Here is a 19,765-nt window from a genome sequence, read left to right as displayed (position 1 = left end):
GCAGCCCCAACGCGAGGAGGCGCCGCCCGCGCCGGGCGCCCACCATCCCCCGCCGCCCGCCGCCAGGCCCGGCCCCGGGGGCGCGGCCGCCGGGCTTCCGTGTGCCCCAGGGGGGCTCCGGCCGTTCGCCGCCGCCGCCGCCAGGCTTCTGACAAAAACCCCTTGACCACCAAGGCCAGCCTCTTCCTGAAAGCCCCGCTCGCTCCGATACAGGAAGTGGAAGCGAGCAAGCGCCTCAGAGCGGCGGCGGCGGCGGCTTCCCACTCGGCGCGGGGCTGGCGGCGGCGCCCGGCCGGGCCCTTCCCGAGGGCCAGCGCCAGGGCCATGCGGGCGCCCGGGGCACGGCGGCCCGCGCCGCCTGGCGCCTGAGCCCCTCCGCCCACCGTCCCGGAGCTGCCGGCGGCATGATCCGACGGGCCGGGGCGCCCACGCGCGCGGACCCCGCGGGGTAAGTGCGGGCCGGTCGTCCCTCCGCTTCCCCGCCCCCGGGAGTGCTCGGAGCTCCGGGAGCGGCCCCGGCCGCCCGGCCTCGGGGCGTCGGGTGAGACCGAGCGCCTCCCCAAGGCCGGACTCCGGTGCTGCGCGGAGCGGGGCCGGGCTGCTGGCTGCAGGACCCGGGGACTTGGCTAAACTTTGAAGCCCAGACGTCACTGCTCGCTGGAAAACCAGCCGGCACGTTCGGCGGCTAGGCGGCCAGGCGGGCGGGTGCTAGAAGGGCGTCTCTACCTGTCACAGCCGGCGTCGAGGGGCTGTGGACGCGGCCCCCTCCCCAGGCTCCTGTGCCGCCTGAACTGCTTGCAGAAGCAATCGCTCGGGGTCCGGATCCCGCCAGCCTCCCGCACCCGCCGCTCCGCCTGCGTCCCGGCGCGCGCGTCCTGGGACGCTGACGCCCATCCGGGCGTGGGGTGGGGGGTCGGGGTCCCGCCGCGCGGCAGCTGACCGCCTACACCGCGGACCCACTGGGATCCCCTCCCCTGTCCCTCAGGCGGGCCCGGGGACGGTGACCTTTGGACCGGCCTTTGTCGAGCCTGGTGGTTGGGGAGGGTCCGGGGCGCACGGGCCGCGCGGGGGTCTGTGGGATCCCGGGGCGGGGGGCAGTGCACACAGCTTGGCGTGCGTGAAGCCGAACTTGTTTGCGAACTGGCTTTCAGGAGGGGTCTCTAGTGCCTCGTTTGAGGTCCCCTACCTCCACCTAAGAACCTCAAATTGCTTCTGAACGTTGCTCAGGACTGCCCTTCGGGGAGAAGGTTCCCCCGCCCAGCCCAGCGGGCGTCTTGGGAAACTTTAGGGGGTTGAAGAGGCTCCAATTCCGGAGGCAGTTTCTTGGGAAAGCCTCTTAGAACCTTCTGGGTGCCAAGGTTTGTGGGCGCCCTCCTGGGGCTGCCATTCCTGGCTTTTCGGTCAAAAAATCCCGGGCCTACTTCTTGTTGGATACCCAGCTGCTGCCCGGCCTAGCTCCATAATCTCAGCTCCCAGGGCCTCAGTTCTCCACTGTGTAAACCAAGAGGAATGGGCAGATCCTGTGCCGTCCTGGATGGGAGCCGCCGGAGGTGACTGGTTCCCATTCTGGTGGGAGGGGTGGCATGGAGGGGCCCTTAAACTCTTCTGCATCTGAATGCCTCCCTCCTCCCTCTTCTCCCATCTGCCCCTCCCCGGAAATTCTGCCTGGATGCTTTCCCTTGGAAGTGATCTCTGCAAAGACAAATGTCATCCGGTGGGACGAATTGGAAATTATGTTGGGGAAGGGGCCCCTTAGGGGCAAGTATCCACCACGCCCAGTATTGCAGGGTGGAGCTAGGAGGAGTTTCCCAGGGAGGAAGGCGAGGTGGGGGGCCAGGGTCTTGACCTCTCCAGCTTCCCTTTCCCCACCCCCCCAGGAATGACCTGGCCTCACCCACTTCCTCTTGCCTTTCTTTGTTCACTACTGGGTCATTACTTAAGCTCTCTGTGCCTCAGTTTACTTATCTATAAAATGAGGATAAAAAATAGTAACTGCCCTCACACAGTTGTTTCGAGGATTAAATGAGATAATGCATAGAGTTTTGCACATTGGAGCGCCTGCAAGGCTCATTCTGACGAGTGCCTGACTCTTGATTTTGGCTCAGGTCGTGATCTCAGGGACCCAGGATCAAGCCCTGGGTCAGCCTTGCCTGGGGCTCCCTGCTGAGCGGGAAGTCTGCTCTTCCCCCTACTTGTGCCTCTCTTGCTCTCTCTCTCTAAAAATAAATCTTAAAAAAAAAAAGTTTTGCACGTTCGCCTATAAGCTCTTTTAATAGTTATTTTTGATAATAGTAGTTTTCTCTGTTTACCAGCTGTTTAGCCTTGGACAAGACACCTGGCCTTTGCCTCATCTGTAAATGAGGGATAATAATAACACCCACTTCATGGGATTGTTACGAGGTTTGGCTGAGTTAATATTTAAGCAGCTGCCTCTGGGCAGCTAAGGGTTAACACACCAGCTCAGGCCTGCTTAGAACAGTGCTGGCACATTCTAAGGAATATCGGTTTGTTGCTAAAAACACTTTATTTAAATAGAGGACCTTTTGTGTTGGAAGGGTTCCTACAAGTATCTCACTGAACCTTGGACCTGGTACAGGAATCCCTTTGACAACATTCCTGGAAGGCACTTGCATACCTCCAGGGATGGACAGCCTGCCACTACGGTGGCAGTCCCGACAGGCACGTACCTAAGAAAGGAATTCCTGAACTTGAGTTGCAGTCTGCCTCCCGCTAACTTCTACCATATGAGACCCTGTCCTCCCCTTGGGATCCCGGTCCTTCTTGACTCTCAAGTCCTATAAGGCAGTTCTCAGGGGCACCCCCACGCATCCCTGGTTCCCTGGGCTGCGCCTCCACCTGTGTTCCAGCCCAAATATGACTCCTCACCCCCAGACCACCCCCAGACCCTGCTGACCCACTCAGGGCTGCGATCTGAGTCCTAGGCTGAGGATTCTTCTTTCTGCTTGGCTTCTAAAAGCCCCCTCCTTCTCACTGGCCGGAGCTGATGTTCAGACGGCCAGGAGAATGGCTGCCACCCCCATCCTCCGGGAGCTAGGATGTTGTCACTCGGGTGTCAACCCCCTGGAAGAGGAGTGTGAGGATCTTGGCAAGCAAGCTCTATCTACTTCTTGTTGAAAATGTCAGCTGGGGAGAAAGAAAAGGCAGACAGGCTGCCCAGTATCCTCGGTGCAGACACTTTTCTCCTTCTGTTGGACAAATAGTGTCTGCACTGAGGGGAGGGGGGCAGCATTAAACCAAGCCCCTGCCTGTTTGCAGCTGATGTTCCCAGAAGAAACAGAAAATCAGGGTCAGGGGTATGGGGATCCCAGAGGGGCTGTTCTGGAGCAGGTGGTCAGGGAAGGCTACTCCAAGGAGGTGGCATTTGGGAGAGGCCTGAAGGGAGTCGGGGAGAGTAAGACAAGTCCCTGGGGGATGCTGTTGGCATGTCGGGAACCTCGAGGCCAGGGAACCTGGAGTAGAGTGTGGAAGATGAGGACAGAAGGTGTTCTGGTGGGGTAACGGCTCTGGAGAGTGCTGGGGGCCACAGATAGGGTTGCACAGAGAAGTGAGCTGATTTGGACTGGGGCCCTACTGCAAACAGGCTGTAGGGGGAACAGAGTCAGGGAAACTGCGGGGAAGGAAGCTCTTCGGTAGAGGGAGCGAGGGCTGCAGGCTGGGGGCTGGGCCATGAGGGGAGAAGCTGGAACCACAGGATCTGCTGATGAATTGGAGGTGAGATGGGAGCAGGAGAGGCATTGAGGATGACGCTGGTGAAGCTGTGACCTGCCAAGAGGCCAGGTCCCAAACTGTGCAGGGGTCACTGCGGACGTGGACACTCTGAGCCTACACTTTTCTATGTCCGATAAATTGAGAGTCTGCTTAAGATTTTATTTGAAAAAGGATTCCACTCTTGGATCTAATCCAATCCCCTAATTTGACGGACAAGGGAAAGGAGTCCCAGAAAGAGGAAGTGACTTAGCCAAGGACTTAGGAACTGGAGGTGGGGCTGGGCCTGGAAATTGGGTCTCCTGAGCCTTGGGCCTGCAATGGGCTGCCTGGGCCAAGCCCCAGGGTTTGGGAGAGCCCTGACTTTGTGCCTCATGCCTGACATAATGCAGGCGTCCTGCCGAACCCATTGAGAGGAGTCCCTCAAGCACTCCAGGCTCTAAGACTGGGGGCTCTTCTGGGCTGGGGCCCACCCAGAGCAGTGATGATATTCAGGGTTCCAGATCCCAGCTCCAGCTCTGCTCACTGACTGGGCTTCCTTGTTTCCTTGCTTTCAGGGGCTAAGGCTCCCAGGGGGTCCTGGCTGGAGCTCAGCTGGGAAACCCACCCCCTTCCAGACCCTAAAAGAGGCTGTGGCCCACAGGCAGCGAAGGGTTACCTGACCAGCTCAGGCTTGCACTTCTGGGCCCTGAGAACCCCCGGTGCACTGGCTGGGAAGCATGTAGGGGGTGGGGGCTCAGGATCTGCTTGGGACAGGGAAGTCTCAGCACATTTGTCCCTGAGGCCCCCCCTTCTTATCTCCCCTACCACTTGACAGGACCTATCCTGGGCCTGGGCCCGGTGTAGTGATCTTTACTGAGGTTGAAAGCTTTAAAAGCTTCAAACCCTGTGAAGACACCTGCATTTTAATCCAGGACATAGGAAATAAAACACGGAAACCCACCAAAAGTAGGTATGATATTTGAAGGGAAGACCCACCCCGGGCCCCTCACTGTGGTCTCAGGCCTCCCTGGAGCTCCACAGTGCCTCCCAGCCAAGGAGCCAGAGCAGAGGGAAGGAAGGAATGTTGATAGGCAGTCGCAAACTCTGTCCTTCCCGTCCCATCATGGATTCCATCTGTCCCTTGAGTGAGGGTCGTCCCCAGTTCATGCCATCCAGGCAGTGACAAATGAGTGGAACTGTGTAGGCAGCATTGAAGAGGGAGGGGAGACGGGTCTGAGTGAAGTTTAGAGGTGGAAAAGTTTGGGGGGGACTCTTGGTGGGGAGGGTCTACCCCTCAGTTATCAGAACGGGGGAGGTAAGTCTTGGCTGGGAGCCATTGATGGAACGGCCTGGCATAGGAAGGGGGCCCATCCCCTGGGCCTGGGTTACTCTAGGGGTTTGAAGTTCCTGTGTGCCCAGAAAGAGCCCCAACCTGGGGGAAGTGACTCAGAAAAGTCCCAGACTTCCTGTGTGCCCCCAGCTGTCTGCCCCCATTCAGGAGTCACCTTCAGAAGGGAGCGAGGGCCCGGAGTCATCTTGGTCTTGGCAAGTTGGCTTAGAGACAGTGAGTGTCGTGCTGGCGGCCAGCTCTAGAACTTTTGGCTGTGTAACTATTACCCCGAACCTGCCATTTACCCCATGCCCTGGGGGCGTCCAAAACATGCATGTTTTCTTCAACACTGAAGCTAAAGATGAGAATCACGATTTTAATGACTTTTCTTTTTTCTTTTTTCTTTTTTTTTTAAGATTTTATTTATTTATTAGAGAGAGAGAGAGAACACGCAGGGAGGAGAAGAGGGGGAGGGAGAGAGAATCAGAAGCAGACTCCTCCCTGAGCACAGAGCCTGGCGCAGGGCTTGATCCCACGACCAGGAGATCATGACCTGAGTCAAAACCAAGAGTGGACGCTTAACCGACTGAGCCACCCAGGTGCCCCAATGACTTTTCTAAACTGTAGATCTCCCCTTGATCTTACCCTACCGCTCCCCACACCCCCACCAAATGAGCCCTTCTGGTGGAATGGGTCTTGCTGCTAGAGACAGAAGACAGCCGTCCGGCCACTGCTGAGGTTTCTCAGACTGAGTGGGGAAAACAATGTGACCCCCTTAACCCCTCATCACCACTGTCCTCCATACACCATTCTAGCCCTGCGTGAAGCCAACGCACAGTTTTACTTTCTCTGTCCTCCCTGACGTAGGATGGTTGCCATAGCCTCCCGCCTTTGCCCACAAAGTTCCTTCCCGCTGGGATGCTGCCACCTCCTCCATGAAGCCTTCCACCCACGCAGCTCTTGGACATTTCTCCTTTTTGAACACCCCAAAACCTTTTTGCGTGCACTACTTATTTACCTAGCAAGACACCGAAACCCCTTTAATGTCACATCTTGTTTAGATTACAAACTTCCAAATCAAAGGGATCCGATCTTTTACTCTCCTATCGTTCTGTCCTGCACACAGCTGGCGCTCCACAAATGCTTGAGGACAATGATATACTGAACAGGATTCTAAAAATTGCCTCGCAGCCCTCTCTTTTGTGTCCGGAAGCGCCTGAACTTCTGGACTATTTGTGAGACAGCACAGACCTCGGGGTGGGACCGGGGACTGGGAGGTCAGGAGCCCATCTCCTCGTCTGCAGCAGGTGGTGACCCCCTGAGGCCACCACACCCCTCCCCCACTCTGGAACAAGAGGGTGGGGACCCTGTGTAGCCCCCAGTCCCTTCATCTTATCCTCCCTAGCTGGGCTGCCCCGATTCTAGCTGTGTTCCTGTGTTTGTCTGGGAGGGAGGGTGGGAGAAGTTGAAGCCAGCTCTGGATCACCAATGGATGATTGGTCCTCAGCAAAAAGAGTGGAGTTAGCTGGGTGTCTGGGTTCTGGGGGGGCCATTGCGTCCCAAGAGCAGGTCTGTGGTCCACTGAGAAACTAGGAAAATAGGGTGCTGGTGGGGGTGGGGGTGGTATGTCTGTGTGTGTATCAGCCGAGATTGCCAGACTGTCTCTTCCTGGGCAGAACTGTCTTTTATTCTGAGATTAGGGTTTGTTTGTTTGTTTGTTTGTTTGTTTTTTCCACGTTAAGCCTCCTTTCTATGAAATGGTTTGGTAAATTGATGGTGGTTGTTAGTTTTTCATGTCCTTTTGGCAAAATAGAAGATTGCAGAGGCAGGTCTGAGAAATGCTGCTCTCGTGGTTTCAGTGGGATTGATTCCTTTTGTGTCCCCTTCACCCCACTCCTGCCCCCGCCACACCTGGCAGTCAGACAGTCGATCTCATTGCATCCTCCTTTGCTGATTTGGAAGATGCCTGGGGGCTTACACACTGTGAGACAGTAGTGGGGCTGGTGGATGTCTCTGGGGTCCCGTCCCTGTGGTGAGTTGGGAGGATACTGTAGGAAGCAAGTCTCTAACTCTCTCTGGGCCCCATTTTCCCCGTCTGAGAAATGATCCCAGTGATCTCCAGGTCCCTGCTTGGCCTAACGTTCAGCGATGCCCCGAGTACCGGCCAAAAGGCAGCAGAAGCTGATATCCTAGAGTACTACTGGAACTCGGGGGATTGACGTGCCAGCTGGAGGTGACCTAGCCTTTCTTCCTTCTGACGGCTGGAAGGGCAGCCTGTGGAAGAGTCTAGAACATATGGGTACACTTTCAAAGAAACGAAGACCCAGAAAGGAAACTTCTGGGTCGTCACCCTGACCAAGTACCTGGAAGGAAATGCTTTTGCACTGCTGTGGGTTTATTTTTGAAAAGCCATTTTTGAAAACAGTGCGTTGGTTTTGGAAGCCCACTTTGGGGCTGGGCTGCTGGTATCCTGGTAGAACTTGCTGGCTGGACGGTGGGTCGGGAAAGTTCTGTTGGAGTGATGTCTGTGAGTGTGACTGGGGTTGTGAGGTGGCGCCTGCTCTGGCCATTTTGTGTGCGAGCTGGGGAGAGGCTGAGGAGATCACAGGCAGCCTCATGTCACAGAGCTCCTGGTGGGAAGGCTGTCCTGTCAGGGTTTGAAAGGGATGAGGCCCCGAGAGAGGGGGCTCCCTGCTGGGCAGGCTGAGGTTGGAGTGGGGGCGCCCCATATCAGGCCCAGCACTACCCTGAGGTGGCCAGCCTGTCCCTGTGTAGGCGGGGCTGCAGATGACACCGTGTACCCCCCCCCCCCACGCAGTGTTATACAGTGAACCCAGACCCTTCCCTCCTGTCAGCGTGGCCTGGAAGGAGAAAAAAGCGATGGGTGGGTACAGAGGAACTTCCCCTCTGCCTAAGTGTCCACAGGGCAGTGGGAGGGCCTTACTAACTGCGTACCTGCCTGGTTGTGAGCCTCTGCCTCTGATAGAAGAATCTGGAAGCCACCATCATGGCCGCCACTTCCGGCTCGCCCCACCTGCCAATAAGTCCTCTGCTGCCTCAGGCCCATCTCCTGGCCTCGGGGTGGAGCTTGAGGAGGCTGCCCCAGTGGCTTAAACAGCTCTGGTGGTCGAAACTTCTGGTGGTCAGAACCTACTCTGGCAGTCAGCAGAGCTCTTTGCCCCCATCTTGCCAGTAATTCCTGGGAGCGTTCCTACCCCGGTCTGTACTTGTTTGAAAGAACGAACCAGCCTGCTATGAAGTGTCAGTTCCCTTTTAAAAGAAACGGCCTAGAGAGCGGTTGTGGTCAAGGCCTGTTGCTGCCGTGTGCGGCAGTGCACACTCAGGCCACATCCTATGGGCTAAGGGCACCAGCCCCAGGGCCAGGCCCCCCTGCACCCTCCGTCCTGGTACCAGGCAGAGTGATGGTTCCCCCAGAACCTGGCTCCACCCACAAACCTGGAGCCCAGGGGCGGTAAGAATTCTAGGAGAGGGAGGCCAGGGTGGGGACCTTTGAGCCCAATGGTGAGAGGCTGCCCTAGAGGGGCCCATCCTATGGGGTACATCCCCCCATGAAGGTGGCCCCCATTTCCTCACTGACTCTGGGATCTTTGTCAAAGCCGAGAACTTTTTATCCCCTAGTTAAGAGATGGGACTTCAGCTGTCAACACCACCCCAACTCCTTGACTGACATTTAAGAGGAGATACCAGGGCTGATGAAAAAGCCTGTTTTCTGAAGATGGACAGAGGAGAGAGGGGGATGGAGAGGGACATCCCAGGAGGAGGAAAGGGGACCACAGCAGTAGCAGAGAAGCCTTCTTCCCTACAGGTTGTCCCACGGCTAAATTGTTCCCTGGGTCTGTAAGTGTGCTTTTTCACCCTCCGGAGACTAAAGAAATAAAGGACTCTGCATCTGAAATTCACAATCTGATGATCTCTGGCTAAAGGAGCAAGCTATTAAGAAGGAATTCACCATTAATTCTGGTCTGTGGGCACAGTTTTAATCTGTGTGTATATGTTAATCTGTGTGCCTTTCTCCCCAGCCTTCAGGTCTCCAGCTTCCTTAATCTCAATCAATGTCAGATGGATACTGTAAATTTCTCTAGGGATATTGCAATTCAAAGCAAGAACTTAGCTTCTACAGATGGCATCTGATGATAGCATTTATTCATTTATTATGCTTGCTTCTTTCTGTTCTTGACATTTTTAACAGAACATCCATCTAAAATATATTCAGAGATTCTTTTCTCAACTAATATCTTCTTTATCCATCCTCAGCCATCTATCCATCCATTCATCCATCCATACACTCATCCACCCCTCCTCCCATCCATGCACCCATCCTCCCATCCTTCCACCCATCCTCCCATCCTTCCTTCCTTCCATCCACCCATCCATCCATCCATCCATCCATCCATCCATCCATCCATCTATCCACCCATCCTCCCATGCATCCTACCATCCTTATACTCATCCATCCATCCTCCCATTCTCCCATCCAAACACTAGTCCATTCACCCATCCATCTGTCCACCCATTCATTCATCTATCCATCTATCCATTTACCAAACAGTTGTTGAACATCTAGGAGTTTCCAGTTTATCTATTACAGAAAATAAGAGAAATATGCACATAATTAAATCACAGGTCACTATATAAAATCATGCCTGTGTTCTGGTACACCTAAATTACAGTGAGCAGGAAGGACTCTCTGGCAGAGGAGGCATCTGGATTGGGTCTTGAAGGATGAGTAGGATTTTAACAGCTGAAGTCAGGCATATGCAGAGAAGGGCCTCCTAGATAGAAGAAAAGCACAAAGCAGGAAGGTGGGGAAGGACAGGTTGTGTGGGGGAGCCCTCAAGAGCCTCATCTGGGGGTAGGGAGGAAGAGTTCTGTGTGTGATGAACCTAGAAAGGGAGTTGGAGCCCAGATGGCAGCAGGTGGAAGAGTTTGGATTTGACCACGGTGGTGAAGACCACAGGTCTGTTCCCCCGCTTAGAGCGGGGCAGCCCTAGGCAAATCACTGCCCCTGTACCTGCCAGGACACCTTTCTCCTTCTTCTCTGCCATGTGGAGCAAGGAGGATCCCTGCCTCCCAGGGTTGTCGTCACCGTTACGTGAGAGGATGTTGGTTCTTAGCTGTTTGGGCTGAGATTAGTTGAGAGGTGTTACCTGTATGGATATGGGGGGGGGGTGCACTGTTGATTCCCCCCCAAAGTTTATTATATACCTGAAAAAGGTCACACACGGACACACAAAAATATCGACATTTAAAGCATCAAACATTTTTCTCTCTTTGAAGCTACACCCAGTCTGAGTGCGTGTTTACTTAATTCTGGTCTGTGGGCACAGTTTTAATCTGTGTGTATATGTTAGTCTGTGTACCTCTTTCTTCACTGAGTGTTTCCTGTACGCATTTTTACATACCGGGCTGTGGACATATGTTACCCACATATCATCTTGGATGGCCTCATCATATTATGACCATTCTAATGGTTGGAGTTGACATGTTAACTTCTTTCTAATCCCCTCTGTTTTGAATGAAGCTCCTGGAAACCTCTGTGGGTCTAAGGTTGGAGGACTGTTTCCTTGAGAAGTATCACCATCCTGGAGTACTTGAATTCAAGGGTATAAAGCTGATCCTGTTGATTGGCCCCTGAATTTTAATTGGGTGAAAATTTTAGCTGAACTCTTCCCGGTTTCCTTGAAGCTATGTGTGGCCATGTGATTAAATTCAAGATGGTGACATTTAAATGGGGAGTATAATTTGTTTGGAGATGTCCTTAAAGAGAAGGGGGGCATGGCTTTCTGTCCGTTCCTCTTTCCTGTTGGGTGGATTGCAGATGTGATGGTTGGAATTGAAGCAGCCATCTTGGACTCTTTGGTGAATTTGAGAATGGAGGTTCCTAGACATGTTGGAGCATCATCCCAACCCTGGACTACTTACTTGGACTTTTATATGACAGAGGAATACATACCTATCTTATTTAAATCACTGTTCTTTTAGATTTTCAGACACAGACAAACTTAATCCTAACATAAAAAGTTTTCTCTCTTGTCACATAGTACCAGATTGTGTCAACAGTAATAATGCTGCTTTGCAGGGCTGCCTGAAGGTCTTCGTTCCTAATGGAGGTTGGAAGGAGGAAGAGGAGGAGAGAGAAAAGGCAGTTTTGTGTCGACCAAGGCTCTTATTTCAAAGACTAGATTGCAAACACTTTCTTCATCTTGGGTGTTCGTGAGTTTTAGATTTCACCAGAAGCTGCAGACTTATTACTCTGGTTTGAGTTCTGACTCCCAAATTATGGGCTTTGATGGGGTTAAATATTGCTGAGCAACAGTGTCTCTTCTTTCAGCCTCAGTTTCCCCACTCTGCCGTAGAGAACTCTCAAAGGTTAACTCTCCCTGTGCTGACCTTCTGCAGCTCCTTCTCAGATAGAGCCTTCTGTCACCCCAGCACCAGAAAGGCCAGGTCCAGTCTGAGCAGTGCCTGTGTCCTTGCTGGCTGCCACCATCCATCCATCCATCTATCCATCCACCACCTCTTTTTTTTTTTTTTTTTCAAGATTTATTTATTTACTGTAGAGAGAGTGTGTGTGTGTGTGTATAAGCAAGGGGAGGGGCAGAGGGAGAGGGAGACAAGCAGATTCCCCACTGGGCAGGGAGCTGACTCAGGGCTCAATCCCAGCACCCTGAGATCATGACCTGAGCCGATATCAAGAGTCAAACATTTAACCAACTGAGCCACCCAGGCATGCCCCCCGCCTTTTTTTTAAGTAGGCTCCACACCCAGCCTGCATGGAGCCCAACACGGGGCTTGAACTCACAACGCTGAGATCAAGACCTGAGCTGAGATCAAGAGTCGGACACCGCCCAGGCGCCCCACTCACTGCCTCTTTATTGGGCACTTGCTGGGCGACAGGACAGGTTTGTGCTGAACACTAGCCCCTGGAGGTCTTGAGTAATCACCTTACCTCTCTCTCTGGGCTCGGGAAAGATTGTCCTGAAGTGGCCGGGTTTGGCTTCCCCTCGCGAGGATAGCACGGGCTTATTCGGAGCCTGTAAGAGCTTGCTCTGAGCTGCCCTGCACGGCCCAGGATCGCCCCCTGGGCATGAGGAGGCCCTCAGGGCTGCGTCTGGGAGCTCCTGCGTGTGGCCTGGGATTGAGTGGGGTGGGCTGCCTTGACAGGCTGAGCAAGTGTCCCTGGAAGGGGTTTGAAAGACAGTCAGGGGTCTTCTTTTTACAGGCCAAAGCTGCCCGCATCCCTGGCCCGCATCATCAGATGTCAGGGCTCTGTGTTGCTCTGGGGAACACCCAATCCATCCCCTACTTACAGATGAGTCTGTGGCCCAGAGAGGGGAAGTGATTGTCCTGATGTCTCACAGCTGGACCCAGGCTCTTTCCAAGGCTCTGTGAAGGTGCCTAGGCCATTCTTTTGCCTGAGGCATTGGAGATGGGGGTGGGGTGGGGGTGGCTGGCACATCAGTCTTCACTGGCTGCCTCTCCCTTCAGCCTCTGGAAAATGTGAGCTCTTTCCTGCCTCAGAGGCTAAGCACACAGGCCCCACCTCCACCCCCTGCAAAACGCCTTCTGGGCTGTCTAGCTTCCAGGGCTGTTATATACAGTTGTGCAGGCTGTTCACTGCACAGGGACACCTGGCTGAGAGAGAAAACAGTGGGGGCTAAAATTTCATTTTCTTGCCAAGCCATGTATGATGATGTCAAGCGGTGGAGGGTGAGAGGATTGCCTGCATTCATGGGGAGGAAGGGCACCTCGTTCTAATGTACACAGAGGAACCGCACAGGCTAGCAGGGACCCCGGACAGCAGTAGACCCATCACCACCCTCGAAGCCTTGCTCCTTGTGCCCGTCACAGTATATTCTCTGTCTGTGGCCCCAGTAGACCGTAAGCTCCCCAGGGCAGAAAGAGGGACTCATCTTGGCATGTGTCATTGCCGGCCCAGCGTGCTGAGCAAGAGCTGTGAGGGCTGGGGGGGAGTGTCCAGCTCAGGGCTTGGGAAATGTTTGTCGAGTGAATATATGGCATGTTAATGCCAAGGAGAGGGGTGAGGGGAGGTTACCGGGACAGAAGGCATCTGGGAGAAGGAAGGGGGCCACTGGGAGGCCTGCAGCTTAGGGGGGTGGGGAACCAGTAGAATAAGGGGGTGATTGGACAAGCTGTGGGGGCCCCCCTGGGTGGGAGGCCCTAAGAGCAGAGGCTGTGGCTGGAGAAACCAGAGGCCCACAGGCACACCTGGCTTAGCCCCGGCCTCATTTCTGCAGGGCCAGGGCCAGGGCTGCGCTGGGCCCTTTGACTCCCACCCAGCACAGTGTCCTGGGGCACAGTGCCGGTCCAGCCGTGACCCGAGGGTTCATCCTTGCCTCAAGGACCCTCTGTCTTGTGGGGACACGGGAGTGACATGCAGTGCTGTGCCTACAGGATGCGGGATGGCCGCCTGGAGTGCTGGGGTCCCCGCTGGCTGAGGGGTGTCTGCTCAGACAAGGGGGTGTCTGGGAGAGCTTTCCTGGGGAAGGCAGAGCCAAGCTGAGTGATGTCTGGGAGTTTCTCAGGTGGGGAGCCAGTATGGCCATGTTGGGGGTTGCTGCGGGCTCAGTGTGCCTGCCCTTTGCACTCTGCACGGATGGAGGATGGGGTGTGCAGGAGAGGGGACCAGACAGCAGGAGCTCTCAGGCTGTATCCTGAAGGCCATGGAGAGGGAGACGGGTATGCTCCCCATTTTAAAAACTGAGCCCTGAATTCATTTCCTAGGGCTGCTGTCACAAAGTGGCACAAACTAGGGGGGGGTTAAAGCAAGAGAAATTCATCCTCTCACAGTTCTGGAGGCCAGGAGTCCAAAATCAAGGTGGCAGCAGGGCCACGCTCCCCCTGAGACTGGGTAGACCCCTTCTTGCTCTCCCCAGCTTCCAGGGGCCCTGGGCAGTCCCGTGGAGTCCCCGGGCTTGTCAGCTGCGCCCCAGCCTCTGCTTCCTGGTGTCACGGCCATCTGCTCCCTGTGTGTCTGTCTCTGTCTGGTCTCTTCTTACAAGGAGACCGGTCCTACTGGACTCGGGCCCGTCCTGCTCCAGGATGACCTCATCTCAACTCATTGCATCTCCAAAAACCTTCTTTCCAAATAAGGTCACATGAGGAGGTGCTGGCAGTTAGGACTTCAGCATATCTTTTGGGGGGACACAGTTCAACCCGTAACAAACTAAAATTAACATACGGTAAAATTCACCTTCTTTTGTGTTCATTTCCATACACTTGGGCACACGTAGATGGTTGTGTCACTGCCACCACAACCAAGACACGGAGCGGGCTGTCACTTCCCAAAATTCCTCTGCGCCCTTTTATAGTCAGCCTGCCACTCCTCCATCCCCCCATCCTGGCAGTCACTCATTTCTTCTGGGTCGTTTTCGAGAACGTCCTATATACGCTGCCCGTGAGTCTGGCTTCTTTCACTTAACTGAATGCATCTGCGATCCGGCCGTGGCTGCGTCTCAGCACTGTGTTCATTTGTATTGATGAGAGGACCTCGTTGTTGTGGACGCGTCACCGCTGGTTTATCCGTTCACCCACGGCAGCACATTGGGGTCGATCCAGTTTTTGGCAGTTACACATGAAGCCGCTGCCGACATTTGCGTAAAGGGTATAGGTTCTGGGTAGGGAGCTCCATGGGCCCACTTGCCTTCAGGCTGCCGTGTGAAGAAGGACGTGGGGTGGGGGAACAGCACGTGGGGAGACCAAAAGAAGGCCACAGCAGGGGTCTAGGTGAGCAGCGATGGTGGCCTGGCCTCACGTCTTGGCAGCGGGGGCGGGGCGAAGTGGGCCCACTGGACAGTAGAATGCCCGGGGCCTGGGGGTGGCCAGGGTGGGCGCCACGCCAGCGTGGAGGCCCGCGCTCCACCTCCCCAAGAGAGGCTGGCTGTTGGAGCTCAGTGTGACCGTCTGGACCCGAGGAGCTGACGGGCGGAACGCTACAGTGTACCGGGTGGGGGTGTGGCCCCGGGAGCAAACTGTCCGGATTCAAGTTCTCCTCTCCTCCTGTTTCCTCAGCTGTACAACAGGGATACTAATAGTCCCCGATTCACAGAGCCGTTGTATTCTGTGAGTTATTAACTGTAAGGAGCTTGAACCGAGTCTGACACATAGTAGGTGTTCAAGAAACCTCAACCATGGTCACTGGCCTTCTGCAGGGCCTCCGCTCCACACGCTCTTGCCTGCTTCACTCATCCCTTTGGCAACAAGCCAGTCTGTGGTGCCTCTTGTGGCTCTGTGGGGCCGTGGGTGACACCGTCTTCTGGGCCCTGTCCCAGGTCTGCCCCGACTTGCTGGGAGAACTTGAGGGGCCTCCTTTACCTCTCTGGTCATTGTTGCCTCTACTCAAACGCTGTGCAGCGGTACAGAGCCCCACTGTGTGCCAGGCTCTGTGAATGGCATGCGGCATGGTGGCCACACACAGTAGGAACTTCATAAAAACACGCAGGTGAGGGGCGCCTGGGAGGCTCAATCGGTTAAGCGTCTGACTCTTGATTTCAGCTCAGGTCATGATCTCAGGGTCCTGGGATCGAGCCCTGTGCAGAGCCCAACACAGGGCGTGGAGTCTGCTTAAGGTTCTCTCTCTCTCTCTGCCCCTCCCCCCTTCCCTCTCTTTAATTAAAAAAAAAAAAAGACGTGCAGGTGACCTGCTCAGTCTGTGCAGATGCCCAAGTGAGTGACTTTCGGGGCACCCCCAGCTTTGGAGGCTGGCAGAGGCTCTCCTGTAGTTGCCACAAATCTCATCCTCCTGTTTTCCTCCCAAATCCACCGTCCCCCTCCAACAAGAACTGACCGAGCTGTCCCCCCAGCAGCCGCAGCAGCTCCCCGGTTGGAGGTGAGCAAGTGCCTGGCTTGGGCTCCACAGGGAGATGTGTGGTGGGTCCTTGGTCAGATGCCGCAGCTGCTCCCAAGGTCTGTTGGAGAGCCTTGCTCGGAGACCAGGGTTCATGTCCAGGTCATGATTGGTGCCGGCCTAACGAGGGAATGTTTGCAGTCAACCCTCAGGACTCTCAGATTCCCTATTTGCACATTCTCCGTAACCCCTGAATCGTAGCAGCTCAGAAGTCATTTGCAAACATGCTCAGAATGGTAAAAAACTGGGATCCTCTGACACACACGTTCCCACCTGAGGCCAGATAAAGCGAGACGCTGCCTTCTTGTTTATTACCCTTCAAACGAGGGTCCTTGTCGTTGTCTGTTGAGTGCCATGGTTTTCACATTTTTTGTGCATTTTGTTGGTGATTTTGCTGTTTACAATGTCCCCCGACCACAGAGCTGAAGTGCTTCCTAGCGCTCCTAGATGCAGGAACACTGTGATGGCCTTGCAAGAAGAGGCGTGTACTCCAGAAGCTTCATTCAGGCGAGGTAGATGCACTGTTGGCTGTGAGTTCAGCATTCATGCATCGAGAATATATATTAAGTAAAGTGTCTTTAAAAAGAAAGGCACATAAGGAAGGTTATGTATTGATCAGTTGACGAAAATGTTGTGACCAGCGGTTCACAGGAACCTCACCTAACCCTGTGTTTCCCCTGGACGGAGTGGTTCGGTATTCGCTAACTTAGTGTTCACGGTGACTTTACAGAACATAGCAACCACAAAAAATGAGAACCGATTATATCTACATCGTGTAGGTAAATTGGCCCCAAGTCGCTCCCCTGCGCCGTCTGCACTTCCGCTGCTGAGCAGCTCATTCCTCTGGATTAACAAGTGCCCTGTTCATGTATGGTCTCTTCTTCAAACGCACAAGTCCTTAGGATAGGCACTATCCTCCTGGCCCCGAGCCTCGGTCCTCTCCCCTCCAGGGAAATTCAAGACCCGAGAGTTTCCAAGAAGGGGAGTGGTCAGTGCTAGTATTTCACATTCTGTGGTTCTAATAGAAGAATCTTTGCGGGGGCGCCTGGGTGGCTTGGTCAGTTGGGCATCTGACTCTTGGTGTCTGCTCAGGTCATGATCTCAGGGTTGTAAGATCGAATCCCATGTTGGGCTCCGCGCTTAGTGGGGAGTCTGCTAGAGATTCTCTCGCTTTCCCTCTGCCCCTCCCCCCACTCATGCATGCATGCTCTCTCTCTCTCTCTCTCTTAAATAAATCAGTCTTGAAAAAAAGAATCTTTGCAGGGAGCAGCATACCAATCAAGGCAAATAAAAAACGAGGATTCTTGGCATTCATAGGTCTGTCCCTAATAATTACAGCAGTTATGTCTGGAGGGTTTACATCAGGCCCCTTTGCTGACAGCTTTTTTCGAGTTCATTATCACAGCCCCAGGAGGCTGGGGTTACAGTGCCCAGTTTACCAGTGACTCGATCAGAGCTCTCAGCAGTCAGTGGGAGAGCCCGGACCTGGATCCAGCGTTGTCTGAGTCCAGAGCCACTGTCCTGAGCCCCCAAACTCCCTGCATCCCAAGGTCCAAGGTCCTTGCTGCCTCTCCTAGAGCCAGGTGTGCCTGAAAGGAATGCTGTGGACCCTCCCCAGCCTTCTGAGGTTACCTTCTGCGGGGGTAACCTCCTCGCCCCCTCCCTGATTTGGCCCTATCTGGATGGGGGAGCTGAAGAACCTGCAAGGTGCGGAAAGGTACACCTGGTCCCACCTGCTAGTGTCTCCCTTGTCATCCTCTGGCCAAGTCCCACCCTGGAACCCCTGGCCCGGGAGTCACGGGGAGACGGTCTAACCTGGGTAGGTTGGCGTGTGCCTGTCAGGCCTCAGGATGGCTCCCTCTGGCTCCTTACTCTGTGCACCCCAGTGCCTCCCCACAGCCCCCGAAGTTAATGAACCAGCGTCCTTGGCTTCCTCCAGCCTCCCACTCTGGAAAACTCCGCGGTAGTGACTTCCCTTATGCTAAGGTGTCGGGGATTGTGCCCACTGTGAAGTCTGCCGAGGACAGGTGGGCGTCACTGGCTGCAGGGAGCAAAAACCTAAACAAGATGCGGCCGAAGGGTGGGATTTCAGGCAGGGAGTGGGGCATCCCGTTTGTGTTTCAGGGTAGGGCCGGGCCCAGGAGGTGGCAGCTGCCAAGAGGCACCAGGACTAGTGAGGCTGGCTTGTTCACATGACTCGCTTACCCCCGGTAGAGGAAATGTGGTCACAACAACTGTTGGGTGGGTTGCAGGGTGACTCAGTGTCACCAGGGGTGGAAGGAACGTGAGGCTGCAGTAGTTTCCTGCAAGGTGCTGTCAGGGCCCGACGTCCGCAGCCTGCAGCCTCGCCCCGCTCTGCCACTGTCCGAGGGGAGGCGAGCCTCGGGCATCAGCACTGCATTTGGCCCTGGAGCCCTGGGTTGGCGCCGTGCCTGACCCCACCTCCAGTTTAGAAGTGGGGTTCACTTTGTCGAAGCTCGTCCCACAACCTGTGGTCGCGGTTCACCCTTCCAGCAAGCCCCTGAAGTAGTGTGTGGGGGGGGGAGTATTCTTCCACTTATTTCACGACTGAGAGAACCGAGGCCCAGAGAAGGAGGGAGACTTGTCCAGGGACACACAGCAAGCCCATAGGAGAGGCTAGAATAGACCCGGGCGCCCTTTTCCCGGCAGAGCATTTTCTGCACCACTCAGCTGTCCAGAATGAGTAATGTCACCGATGATCATTTATTGAGCCCTTGTTAAACTCTGGATAAGGTAAGCTATCTTGTCCTCCCAATGCCTTGTAGGGTCAGTGCTGCTCTCAATCTCGTTTTACCGACATTGGAAGGCCAGGCACAGAGTGGAATTTGGTCAGGCCCCCAGAAGCTCAGGGCAGGGAAAGGAGAAATCCCAGCAGAGATCCAGCAGGAGGAGGGGCCTGAGGGCACAGAGGCCCCTTGTCTCTCCTTCTGGGGTGAGTCATGTCCACCATGGGCTGCTGCTCTCCCCCCTTGCCTCTCCCTCCCCGGCCCCAGTGTCAGGTGGGGGAAGGGAGCACCGCACTCTCCTTCCTTTTTCCCCCAGATAATGGGGAACCACTGAGTAAGCAAGAGGCAGGGCCAGAGGCCAGGGTCATGGTGGGGCACATGGGCCACCACGTGTCGTGGGTGCTCACGGAGGTAAGGAGGTTGGCAGGGGCAAAGGACACACTTTCCCAGAGCTGTTTTCTGAGCCGGGTCCGCCCTTGGGAAGGACAAGGCAGCAGAAAGGTGGGTAAGGACTCTGGGAACTTTGTAGAAGTTCGGGGAAGGGGTGGTGGGCTGGGATCTGTGAGCAAAGCCAGACCTGCAGCCAGCCCCCTAGAGAAGGGTCCTTAAACACTGGAACAGGTGACCAAGAGCAGAATCCTCCCCTTGAAGAGCTTTCTAAACAGAATAATGGCGAATGGTAATAATGTGCGTGTAATTTTTGACATGCATATAATTTTCCTGTTTATCTTCTTTCTTTCTTCTTTCTAATTAAAAACAAATCCCCCACGCAGTACACGAATTCACACACACTGAAAAGATTTAAACCGTGGAAGAGTCTAGACCTGTGTTGTCTAGTACACGAGCCACTAGCCACATGGAGCTGTTTTACAAATTAAATTAATTAAAATGAAGGAACAGGGGCGTCTGGGTGGTGCAGTCGGTTGGGCATCCGACTCTTGGTTTCAGCTCAGGCCATGATCTCAGGGTTGTGAGATCGAGCCCCATGTCAAGCTCTGTGCTCAGCGTGGAGTCAGCTTGGGACTCCCTCTCCTTCTCTCTCTGCCCCTCCCCCAGTGCCCCCCCCCAAATAGATAAATAAATCTTTTTAAA

General features: G+C 54.8%; 1 protein-coding gene across 1 annotated transcript in view; it reads left to right on the top strand.

Moving 5' to 3' along the window:
* Positions 1-389: 389 nt before the first annotated feature.
* RIN3 (Ras and Rab interactor 3) overlaps positions 390-19,765 on the top strand; it is a 118,274-nt gene continuing 98,898 nt past the window's right edge. The window contains exon 1 of the mRNA XM_040641513.1: positions 390-448. Within this exon, the coding sequence (XP_040497447.1) occupies positions 405-448 (44 nt within the window). The 5' untranslated portion in view covers positions 390-404. The remainder of the gene's footprint in view (positions 449-19,765) is intronic.

The sequence above is a fragment of the Ursus maritimus genome, unplaced genomic scaffold, assembly GCF_017311325.1.
Source record: "Ursus maritimus isolate PB19 unplaced genomic scaffold, ASM1731132v1 scaffold_25, whole genome shotgun sequence".
Classification (NCBI taxonomy): Eukaryota; Metazoa; Chordata; class Mammalia; order Carnivora; family Ursidae; genus Ursus; species Ursus maritimus.
The sequence above is the reverse complement of the archived record's forward strand: the minus strand, read 5'-3'. Positions and strand labels throughout refer to the sequence as shown.